At 50.6% G+C, this 12,633-nt stretch overlaps 1 protein-coding gene across 1 annotated transcript; it reads right to left on the reverse strand.

Moving 5' to 3' along the window:
• Positions 1 to 6,413: 6,413 nt before the first annotated feature.
• On the reverse strand, positions 6,414 to 11,680 carry PIM1 (Pim-1 proto-oncogene, serine/threonine kinase). The gene is made up of 6 exons (XM_058554462.1): positions 11,228 to 11,680; positions 11,015 to 11,121; positions 10,858 to 10,908; positions 10,400 to 10,766; positions 8,690 to 8,866; positions 6,414 to 7,923 (listed from the first exon to the last, which is right to left on the reverse strand). Exons 1-6 carry the CDS (start codon positions 11,307 to 11,309, stop codon positions 7,766 to 7,768), a joined length of 942 nt encoding a protein of 313 aa, XP_058410445.1. The 5' UTR covers positions 11,310 to 11,680; the 3' UTR covers positions 6,414 to 7,765.
• Positions 11,681 to 12,633: the final 953 nt, after the last annotated feature.

The raw sequence follows: 12,633 nt of genomic DNA on the forward strand, positions 1-12,633 counted from the left end.
GAATTTTCTTGGAATCTGCTCCCACAACACTTTTACTTACATTTCACTGGGCATAACTTTGTCATGTGTCCGCAGCTAGCTGCAAGGGAGCCTGAGGTATTTAGTCTTTATTCTTAACAAAGGCCGTATGACTAGCTAAAAAGCAGAGGTTCCATTACCAAGGAGGAAAAGGATAATGGATATTGACATTGCAATAATTAATCTCTGCCCAAAGCCCTATCTGGTAACAGAATATTTCATATATAAATGGTAGAGGGCCAGCCCAGTGGCTTAGTGGTTAAGTGCGCGCGCTCGGCTGCTGGCGGCCCGGGTTCGGATCCCGGGTGTGCACCGACGTGCCGCTTCTACAGCCATGCTGAGGCCGCGTCCCACGTACAGCAACTAGAAGGATGTGCAGCTATGGCATACAACTATCTACTGGGGCTTTGGGGGGAAAAATAAATAAATAAAATTATAAATGGTAGAAAATTGGAAATTACACAAATTAATAATGTGCATCCATATTATGGCCATATCAAAATGATTATGTTTATCCATAGTTCTTGAAATGGAAACATTTCAATAGCACATTATTAAGCAGGGGGAAAAAAACACGTTACCAAAAACATGAGCTTTGTTCCATAAAATTATATATAGATAATATGTGTATATATAAAAATATTATATATTATTATATATGTATATATAATAATATATATTATATATGTGTGTACATATATATAAGAATACATATATATTATATATATATGTGTATGTATATATATATATAAGTCTGGATGTGGTAAAAGTATTTCTCTCTGGTGTAGTAGGATTACATCACATAATTTTAATTCACTTTATACCATTATTTTTACAAAAAAGCATGTGTCATTTTTATAAGCAGAAAAAAATCACACTATCTTCACTTAGAAAATATGCGGGGAGCTGTGTCTCTCGGTAACTTCACGAGCGGAGCTGAGAGGACAGCTGTGGCCGGGTGGGATCCAGGGGTTGCGGAAGTGTCAATCATTTGCCTCCAGGCACACAAGAGACATTGCTACTGGGATCCTGGGAGACCCTGGGCAGTGGTACCTAGGGGGCTACTGATCCCCAGGCCTGGAGCTCAGGAGAGAGGTCTGCGCCGGAGTTATGGGAGCCGTCATGGAGAATACTGTCAGAGAAGCTAGCCGGGAAGGCGCGATCCTGCAGCCGCTGTGCTGGGTGTCTTCCCTCTGCCTCTCCAGAGCTCCGGGCCCGAGAGGCTGACCTATGCAGACTGCATCACACCAGACTCCCTGCCTTCTGGCTTCCGTTGGGCTCAGCCAGTGGGAGGCTCTGGTAGGAGATCAGAGGATGGGAAGAGAGAGAAACCAGGGTATTTATTTCTCTGGCTCCCTCCATGTGAGGTTACCTCGCTGACTGCTTCTCTCCAATGAAGGTCACAGCTCTTGTCAGGCAGGCTCCTCCACACTGTTGTGGTTCCTGTCCCTGCTCCCTCCTCTGCCCCTGGGGCCTGAGAAAGGTAATGTTCCTACTGTTGCTAGCCCCAGGGTACAGCACTGCCCCTTGTGGTTTCCCAACACCTGCCCCACACCTTTGTAAACAGTTCTTTTTCAGCGCTCCTCAAATTACCCAATTTGAGTGTGCCATCTGTTTCCTGCCGGGGTCCTGACCAACGCAGAGGGCTTGGGGTGAGGAAAGGAAAGAACATCAAGTTCAAAGAACAAGGAGAGGGGGAGGAAACGGCCTAAGCGGCAGAGGAGTCGAAGGCAAACCAGCGGTTGTGAAACCAGGGGAGAAGTTTCAAGAAGGAGAGAGGAGCCAACAGTTTTATGAAGATTGCAAGGAGGACAGGTGAAGATGAGACCTCAAAGGTATATTGGGTTGGGCCATCTGAAGGAGGAGCTGGGAAGAGGAATGGAGAGAATTGGGTGGGTGGTTATGGGAGGAAAGATTTGAGTCGGAGATCAGGAAGAAGACAGAGATGAAGAGAGGTGAGAGAAGGGAGTGGGGCAGAGGACAGAATCAGGGCAGAGGCAGGAAAAGGAGGAGCCAAGCCACAGAGCGAAGAAATAGGACTCCTTAGTCCAGGTGGGGTGAGCAGGTAGTAACTGCAAGAATGAGTGTGTATGTACAGCGGCATATACATACACATATGTACACATATACAACACCCACACACACTGTACTCTACATTAACACCGACACACATACACAAAAACATATATACCACCATGCTTCACCACGCACACCAAAGATACATATATTTGCACACATACACACACCATCACACAATACCATCACCCCCACACCACACTACATACACAACAGTCTCTGCCAGATCCATAGATCTCACAGGGAGCCCATGCAACATGAGATCTTTGCTTTGCTGTGACACTTGTCTCCTTGCTGGCATCATGGTGAACTCTGAAGGGGGCAGATGAGAAAACACATGAAAAAGGAGTTCTCAGTGTTTGCAGTACGGTGGCTGGTGCATACTTGGTGCTCCATGGATAAATCTCGAATGGCTACATGGTCACTGGCTCTCACCCTGGAGTATTGGGCAAGGGCCACACCTTGCTGTGTGTGCTGACCTTCTAAGCAATTTAACCGAGGGGGCCCCTAAAGACTGGCCTCCACCAGCCACAACCCAAATGCCTGTCCATACAATGGAATATTCTAGAGTGAAAATGAACCACGTGCTACCACATGCATGAATCTTTATAACATAATGTCGAGTGAAAAGAGCAAATTCTAGATCATCACGTACATGCATGGTACTCTTTTTATAACGTTCAAGAACAACTAAAAGTTGAAACATGTCTATAAAATAAAAACTATTTTAAGAAATGTAAGAGAATGCTAAACACAAAAGTCAGGACAGCAGTTTCTATCTGGGAGAGGCAAGGAATGGACTAACAGAGGCACATGTGGATAGATGGATGTCACTGTTACTGTCAGCTTCTTGAGTTGGGTGGTGGGTTCACCACCCAGTATAGTATAATAATAACAGCGGACCATGCCTGGACCAATGATGAGAATATGTCATGAGCCAAGGATTATGATTAATCCAATTCTGTACCTCGGATGTCCTGTTACAATAAATAAAAATGAAGACTGCCCTCTCAGCTTGACCCTAGTTCTGCTCATTTCTGCACTTCCTCCCACAGCAATGCTGAGGGGTCACTGCAACCTTGCTCTTGGCAATCGGGGTTACTAGCGCAAGGCTGGGCAGGAAATGAACTGGGGGATGAGGCCATATCTGCTTTAACACTGTTCTCGATAGATCCTTTGTGGTAAGGGTTTCCAAGAACCAGCAGAGCAGTTGGGGGAGCTGAGCAACATTTACAAGAAATGAGTCCCTGCCCCACCCCTAACCACCCCCCCAATCCCCTTTCTCCTCCCTTCACGGCCTCCAACTCTTCCTCCCCACCCAGGCCCAAGTGAAGGGTAGCTCACAAGAGCCAGTAATGAATATTTCCACAGACTAGAACTGCTTACCTGACTCTTTGGGGAAGAACTGCCCTGACCTCCAGATCCTGGACCCTGAAGGAACCTGGAGACAATTACTCCACAAACATCTATTAGGTGGCAGTGTAGCAGAGTAGTAATGAGCATGGACTGCCTGGGTCCAAATTCTGATCTGGCCACTTCTTAGGTATGTGACCTTTGACATGGTAATTAACTGCTATGCACCTCAGTTTTCCCCATCTGTAAAATAGGGATAAATAATAGCATCTAGCTCACAGAGAATTGTTGGAAGATTAAATAAGTTAATACACACAAAGCAGGCAGAACAGTGCGGAGCACGTAGTAGGTACTGAATGAGTGTTAGCTAGTATTGCTAAGTGTCAGGAAAAATGCAGATGAATCAGTGAGACCATGTTCTAATACAGGGGTTAGCAAACTTTTTCTGTAAGGGCCTGATAGTAAATATTTTTGGATTTGCCAAAATAAGGTAGGTCTTTGTCACAACTACTCAACTCTGCCATTGTAGCACCAAGGCAGCCTTAGACAATTCATAAATGGGTGAGCTTTATTTATGAATGCTGACAAATGAATTTCATATAATTTTTACATGTTACGAAATATTATTCTTCACTCAATCCTTTTTCAACAATTTAAAATGTAAAACTAGGTCATAGTTTGCAGGCTGTGCAAACCGAGGCGGTGTGCCAGACTCAGTCAGTAGGCTGTAGTTTGCTGATCCCTGGTCTAACAGGGGAAAAAAACATTAGCCCCTCTGGATCTCTCTGCTCTGTTTGCGTGTTCAGTGCCTCAATTTACAGGCAAACAAACCGATGCTCATCCTTCCAAGTCCCGTTGAAATGCTGCCTCCTCTTTGAAGCCTTCCCAGATCACCTCAGCCAAAGATAGTAATAACTCTATCTGCTGCCCCCTGTGTGATAAGCACAAATTTGTTCATTACTTTTAAAAATTTATCATGAAATATTTAAGACAAACCAGAAGCTATAAAGAATAATGCAAACACCTCAGTCTTCACCATCTAGCATATGAAATAAAGCATTGTCCAAAGAGTTGAAGGCCCCTGTGCAGATACCCCTCCCCAAATCACAACCTCCCTTCCTCCTCCCCAGAGGTAATAACCACTATCCTGACTCTAGGACTTTATTGCCCTGTACTTCTTAGTACTTTTACTACATATGTACGCATCCCTGAGCAGGAGATAGTATTTGCTCTCATTACACCCTTTATTTAATTCAATCTTCTCAATAATCCAATCAAGCAGTATCTCTATTTAGAGATTAGTCTCAGACGGTGTAATAGCTTGCCCAAGGAATCCAGGTAAGTAATGGTCTAGAATCAAGGCCCCAGGCTGATTCCCAAGTCAGTACCCCTAACCCTTGCTCCCCTCTATATTCCTGTGGCCACACAGTCATATTAGTGATCTGACTCCCTTTCCACACTAGATTTTAAACTGCCCATGAGAAGAGACTAAATATGATCGTTCACCCTTCCCGTACAACCCCTAATATCTTGCACCCATTAGGAGCACAATATGTATTTCTTCAAAGAGACACTGTCTTCCATCACCCCCAGCAGTCTCAACAGAGAATGGGGAAACTGCCAGAAACTCACTTCAACGGAGAAAGGGTGAGGCTTTGCTAGATATCCTTAAAACTTTGGAGCAACCTTCAATTGTTCAAGTGTCAACTTTACTGGAAACGGTGAGGCATGCAACCTTCATGCTCTGAGATTGGGAGTTCCTGTGTGTGTTTGGCACAGGGAGAGCAGGGAGGACAGAGAAAAGGGGAACTCAGAAAAGCAAACCCCAGAACCAAGAAATCCTTCCTTCCTCTCCCGCAGCCACGTGAACGCTGAGCTAAGGTTTGGGATCCGGGCCAAGCTTCAGGATAGACAATAAGGGGTGAAGGGTATGGTGGCCTGGACCCTCAAGCAACCCGACAAGACAGCATCTGGGCCGGTGTCCAGAGGGTGTGTGTGCACGCACTGAGGGAAGAATGTTAGAATTGCTGCAGATGCTTATAAAGAAACAAGAAACCAACATTTACTAATACTTGATATGCAAATCGACAGTGGTACACCCTCCAGTGTGCTTTCGGCATAGCAGGATGTATTCAGGCCACGTGTACTGAGTGGATTCACGGGTTCTACCACTCAGTTTAAACTAAACTCTCACAAAATGGACAAGGGGCTTAAACAGTCTCCTGCAAAGAAATCATGGACTAAAAATACTAATTACCCAAGCACAAGCAGTAAGAAAATGGCAGAGCTAAATTTTCACCTACTGCCATTATAAGCCATCTACCAAGCACATTGGAGGGGATAACTGTTTTAAGTCAAAATCCCATTCCCACCCACCTGGTATTGCTAATAACTAAAATCCACACTAAAGGTGAAGGGAACTTGCATCAGGAACTGAGGGTAATACAGGTGTGATAGTTTTTCAGTACACTTACATATCAAGAGTACATGCTCAAAATGTTTTACTAGTGGGAGAGACAGTTGAAAAAAGCTTCAACTGTTAGGTTAGCAATAAGACTATATTTGATATTTCTAGGTCAGCCCTGTCCAACAGAACTTTCTGCAATGATGGAAATGTTCTATAGTTCCACTGCCAATGGTGACAAGTGGCTATTTCATGAAATGTCACTAGCGCAAGTGGGAAACAGCCACACGTGCTGCATTAGCGCAGCTCTAGAATTTGCATCAGGAGAGTTGCGATTTCCTTGGGCGCCTCAGGTCAAATCGTGTCCACCCAAGATCAGCCCCCTACCCTTTGGCCACAAGTTCATTTCAGAAAGGTGACCACCCCAGAAGTCCCGCTGAAGGAAACCAGATTCAGGCTGAAAGTTCCCCTTTTCCTTCTAGGGTAAGATTTTGGCACTTACAAAGTGTTCGATAAATGCACATTAGCACACCTTTGCATGGACAACACTTAAAAACCGAAAGTTAAGACAAAAGGTTTTTATTCAAAAAACGCCAAGTATAAAAAAAAAAAAATAAGATCTCTTTATTCCCCTGTACAGTATTTCACTCAGATAAAACCAGCAGGCTACATGCTGCTCAAAACACAGCCCCAGAGAGGATCCGGAAGGCACACCATCCAGAACTGCTTTTCATATATCTATCCTATATACACAGTCAGCAACGCCCCTCCCCCATCACCCATGGAACCCATACCCACCAGGGTAAGTAGACGAGGGGCCTGGCAGCCATCAGGGAGCTGCAGCAGCCGCCCCACCTGAATCCCGTCACCCTATGAACAGAGCAAGCGTCGCAGCCCTCCCCAAAAGGTCCCCAAGTCAGAGGAGGAAAGGAGAAAAGAAAACTGTGGCAGCAGCCGTGGAAGCTTGGAGTGGGAAGGGAACCAAATAAATAAATAAATAAATACATAACGTTGACCTCCGGGTTAGAATGCGCATCTTTCCAAAAAACAAAAAAAAAAAAAAACGGGTAAAATAACTTAAAGGCAAGAAATTAAAAAAAAATTAGATCAACTACAATCCTTTTGTACACTACCATGCCAACTGTACACACATTTACAGTTTTTTTTCTGTTGATTTGCATTGTTTGTGCATTTTGTGTGTGTGTGAGGTCTTGGCTTGGAAACAGTTAAGTAAAAACCAAAAAGGAAGACCAGTTCGCTCCGAGTTTTACTAAAGGAGGCAGAAAAAGGGCAGGTGGCTCAGCGTTTTGGCCCTGTAGCCTCTTCCATGGCACCTTTCATATGAAGGATGGGGGGAGGGGGGCAGGAGAGAAAAACAGGGAACCAAACCCAGGCAGATTTTTGGAGAAGCAGCAGGTAAAAGAGGCAAGTTCAAGTATTTCTCCCAGCACAGCCGGAGTCCCCACAGAAGGCACTCAGAAGAGTCGGAAGAGGTGACAGGGACTTAAAATGGTGCTAGTCCTATCCCACCCCAACCCGATTTCCCCCTACCCGACCCATCGCGGCATTCAGCAGAACTTGTGATGAAGGGAACAGTTCCATGGCAGGGTTCTGACCCATCCCCACCCCCCACCCCCGGGGTTTTGCAGAGTCCAGCAGTGCTGGACACCTATGAGAAGGAGAGAGGATCTACAGGAGGAGTTGAGGCCTAGGACGCCTGGAGTAGAGTCTCTTCCCCCGTGTCAGGAGGCAGCCTCCAGGGGCCTGGGGTCTGGAATGAGTTGTAAATGTTGTTCCTGTATCAAGCACTGTCCTGCTTGGCAAGAAGTGTCACCGGTACTTGGGAAGCTGGAAACAGAAGCTTCCCCTCCCCGGAGCATCTGACAGGGAGGGGAGGACCTGCAGGAAAAGCTGCTATTTGCTGGGCCCTGGTGACAGGCTGTGGAGATGGATCTCAGCGGTTTCCTGGGGCAGGAGGACATCTTGCATCCACGGATGATTCTGGATTTCTTCAAAGGTTGGCCGATCTGATGGTCTCAGGGCCAAGCACCATCTAATGAGATGCTGACACTCTGCAGAAAGCAAGACAACAGAGGTTATGAATGACTCAACTTGTTTTTGCAATGCAAAGGTCTTCTCAATTTGCTTCCCGGGGGGCCCACAAGTCTGGGGTTCAACAGAGACCACAAACTTTTTAGAACCCATATTCTTTAATGGCAAGGTATTAATCAACATCTGGACCCTCCAGTCTGCTTTCAGCTAAAAAACAGCTCCCCTCTTAAACCTGTGGTTTTCAAACTTCAATAGCTGGGGCCTTTCCCACGACGCCCACTCAACAGAAATAGGAAAGATGATGACAAGGGATTTTGATGAGACATCACTGAGCGTGATGAGGTGATTCAATTCACCTACCGACTTACAAATCTGAACACCACCCACAATGAGGTCCCCGGAACCACAATATTTAGAGAGCCTGTCTTAAGGGAGAAGGCTCAAAAGAACCCTCAACTCTTCACTCCCTGGCAGAACAGCCAGGAGTTGAGGGATCAGGACTCTGTTGGTACTTAAACAAACGTTTCAGTGAAACTAAATGGTCTTTTCTTCTAAATATTCTCACATGTGCTCTTTCTCTGACCTCCCAAGGAACCCTCAAATGCAAACCATTCGATTCCTGGGGGCCAGCTCTCAAGTACGAAGCATTGGCCTAGAATTCTGCTAAGCCAAGGGTCGTAACATCTCCTGGAGAGTGGAGCTCTTCAGAATCCAAAGACTGTCCCCTGAGAACTAACAGCCTTGTGATTCCTGGTTCTCCTCAACAAGGGGCTTCACAGAAGTTACCTGAAGAGACCCTCTGCCTGAAGAACACTTGGCCCCTGATGATCTCCTCATCGTGCTCAAAAGGAATATCTCCACAGACCATATCATACAGCAGGATCCCCAGAGACCAGACAGCTGCCGACCTGCCATGGTATCGATGGTAGCGGATCCACTCTGGAGGACTATACACTCGGGTCCCTGCAAGCCAGGGGAATAGGAAGGAAAATACGGTTTTAGCAAAAATAAAACACAAAGCAACTAAGTGGTATGTTGAGCAACTCTTTAAAAAAACAAAGCACCACCCCACTTCTCTCAGGAGCTGCGTTTTTCCCCCTGGGCTAAAGGAGCGGAGGAGCGTAGGCTTACGGCTTCTCTCCAACCCAACGCATTACCCACCTCTCTACCAGCCCAGACCATAAACTGAAATTCTTTACAAACTGCTCCAAGAAACAAACAGGGCTGGCCGCAGACCCAAAGCCTGAGGCCTGTATGTGGCAGGACCACCCGCAATGGGATGAAGGGATGAATGTTTGCACAATCAAGGGAGGTATCCCACAGACTATCCTTAAATTGCATTAAACCTCGCCCAGCAGCCCGTGTGAGATTCTTATCTCAGATATAATCCAGGCGGGGACACTTACACAACATCCTAAGTCAGGGTGCCCTTTGGCAGGCCTTCCTCCCCACCCTCTGAGCGCAGGGGCAGATACCCACACCCTTTCCTCCCCTCATTAGAAAGGTAGACAGAGCGGCAGGGCTGGTTTCAGACCACGTGATTCCTGTTTACAAACTTTGGGTTGTAAAAAAATGGGGGCCATCCCGCTGGTGCTCACTAGGGGGCAGCAAAGACTCGAAGGAAAAAACATGGGAGGACCCGGCCAGCCATTAACTGTTAAATACAAAAAAATGCAGCCCAACCCAGCGTCCTCCAAGGGCAAATAAACACAAACCACAAGCCCCAGTCACAAGTTTTGAAAGGCTGTCGTTCGTTGGGTTAAGCCGCTCAGATGATGACCCACCCTCTCTGCTTTGATCTCAAGCTCTCCATCCCATCTCTTCTGAAAGAACCCGCTCCAAGCCCCTCCCTAGGATAGGTTTTCATCCTCTCTGCGGAGACACCCAACTAATTTTCAAACCAGCAAGAGATCTTATTTCACAACATTCATTCCCAACTCCCTCACCCTACAACACCAAAAAAAAAAAAATCAACAAAATGAATTATTTAGTGAAACTACTGTTTCTATTCCCTATCCGTCCCTAGATGAAAGGGGAGGAAAAAATTGCAGCTCTAAAAACTACCGTACAGAAAACTAACTCCCTCATAAAACAAAACAAAAATGACAAAACCGGCATCAATTTTTCTCTCTCCCGCTCTCTCCTCCTTCTTCCCCCCTCCCATCCTTTTACTGGCGGGGAAACTGGGTCAGACTTCAGAAATCTGGGCTACGGCCGGTTGCCCACAACCTCTTATTCATCGGGAAAGCTTGGAACCCACTGAATTCCACTTAAAAAATAAAATCATGCCAGAAACATTACAGGTTCAGCTGGCTTGAAATCCCCGGCTTTACTACGCTGGGAGGCTCTCCTTCGCCCCACCCCTGCTAGCATCGAGCCAGGCGGCCAGATGACCTTTACAAAGGGCCGGAGAGGGAAGCTGGCCGAGGCCTCCAGGCCAGGCCGAGTCACCTGGGCAGCTCCCTCCCGGGCAGTTCCCTCCCGGGCCTGGCTCACCATCGAAGTCCGTGTAGACGGTGTCCTTGAGCAGCGCCCCCGACCCGAAGTCGATGAGCTTGAGCTCGCCGCGATTGAGGTCGATGAGGATGTTCTCGTCCTTGATGTCGCGGTGGAGCACCCCGCAGTTGTGGCAGTGTCGCACGGCCTCCAGCACCTGCCAGAAGAAGCTGCGGGCCAGCTCCTCCTGCAGGGCCCCCCTCTCCGTGATAAAGTCGAAGAGGTCTTGCACCGGCTCAGGCCTCTCCAGGATCAAAACGAAACTGTCCGGCCTCTCGAACCAGTCCAGGAGCCTAATGACGCCGGAGAAGCCCGAGCTCACCTTCTTCAGCAGGACCACTTCCATGGGCACTCGGGTGCCATTGGGCTGCAGGGGCGAGGGGGCTGCTTTAGGGCGGGAGTCGGAGGGTGCCTCTCACCCCACCCATCCTGGGGGTCGCTCCCTCCAAGGCACTCACCAGCTCTCCCCAGTCGGAAATCCGGTCTTTCTCCACGTGCTTGATGGCCACCTGGGAACCCCCCCGAGAGTCTCCATTAGGTCCCATCGCCGGGGCCAAAGCACACCCGTGCGCCCCCCGCCCGGCGCGCCCTCCCCACGGCGGGGCGCCCACTCACTGGCAAGTTGTCGGCGACACGGATGCCTGAGTAGACTGAGCCGAAGCCGCCGCTGCCCAGTAGCGGGCCCACCTGGTACTGCGACTCCAGGGGCTCCTTCTCCTTGCCTAGGAAAGGGGGAGACACAGGGGACTCAGTGCCGGGCCGCAAGCCCCCAGGCTCCTACCCTGGGGGTCCAGCCTCCCCCCAGCCCCGGGTTGGGGGGACGCTCACCGGGCGCCAGCTTGGTGGCGTGCAGGTCGTTGCAGGGCGCGGCGCGCAGGTGGGCAAGCGAGTTGATTTTGGACAAGAGCATCCCAACCTCCAGGGCGTCGGCGCAGGGACTGTGTCTGGAGGAGTTGTGGCAGGAGCTGGGGCTGGGGCTGCGCCGGTGGCTGTGCCTACGGCTGGGACTGAGGCTGCGGGTGGCGTTGCGGCTGCGGCTGCGGCTGGCGCGGAAGGCCGAGAGCGAGTCGGAGGACGACTGGGGGCGCTGCCGGGGCTGGCGGCTGGCGGACACGCCGGCGGGGTCAGGCAGCGCCGAGGGTGGCGGGGTGGGCGGCTCTTGGGGCTCGTGCGGCAGCGCCGCGACACAGAGGACTTGTAGCTGCTGCTGCTGCTGCTGCTGCTTCTGCCGGTCCTGCCACCGCCGCCGCTGCCGCCAAGTCCTCTCGGGCCTCCTCCGCCACAGCGGCCGCTGCAGCAGACGCCGGGCTCGCCCAGCCGCCAGGAGTAAAGGGGCGGAGCGCGCGGGCGGGGGGGCGCGCGGGCGGGGGGGCGCGCGGGCGGGCGGGGATGGGGCGGGGCCTCTCCGGGAGGCCTAGGCGGGGAGCGGGGCTGCCGGGCCGGCCGAGGGAGGAGAGGGGGTGGGGAAGCGGCGGGACGGGGCTACTCCCCTCGGCCCCCGCCCCGCCCGCTCCGAGGCCGCGCCCCGGCCCCGCCCCCGCCGGCGCGTCTCCAGCCAACCAGAAGCCGGATGATCTGCATAACGCGGCGCACCCCGCCCCCGCCCCGCCCCGCTCTCGCAGTCAGAATGGTGTCTACGCCGCCACGACGTGGCGGGAAGGAAAAGGCGCCAAAGTGGAGGGGGAGGGGCGCGGGGCGTGAGGGGAGGCGGGAGCTGGGTGTCGAGCAGAGAGGGAGGAAGGATAGGGAGGGGCGTATCGATTCAAACCCAAACAATAACAAAGCCATCAAAGGCCGCCCGAGGCCGGCTCTGCGGCTCTCCGTTTCTCGGAGGTTTTTGGGTCAAGGGCTCGAGCTGGAGCATAACAAGTTGCGCAGCGACGACGGGCGTTGGTGTGTCAGGCGGGGAGGCCGGGCCGCCGGCGCGCCGGGGTGTGAGGGACTGTGTGTGGGGGGATGCCGACGAGGGTGGTCTTTCTGTGTGACTCAGACCCGAGACCTCCAACTCGGCTTGGGCGGGTTGACGACGCGCTGTGGGCTCCTCGGGGTTTGTGTGTTGGGGGCGCGTGGGGGGCGAAGGAGCTGCAAGATGTGAGTCACGGCGGTTTCACAGAGGGAGTGGAGGTGTCGCAGGCCTGGGATCAAACTGGGGGAGAGCTCCGCTTATTCGGGGGAGGGGACCAGATCGCGGTGGTCACAGCCGGTGGAAAGCTCAGCCCCCAGATTCTCAAGCC

Source organism: Diceros bicornis, chromosome 14 (assembly GCF_020826845.1).
Source record: "Diceros bicornis minor isolate mBicDic1 chromosome 14, mDicBic1.mat.cur, whole genome shotgun sequence".
In the NCBI taxonomy this organism is placed as follows: Eukaryota; Metazoa; Chordata; class Mammalia; order Perissodactyla; family Rhinocerotidae; genus Diceros; species Diceros bicornis.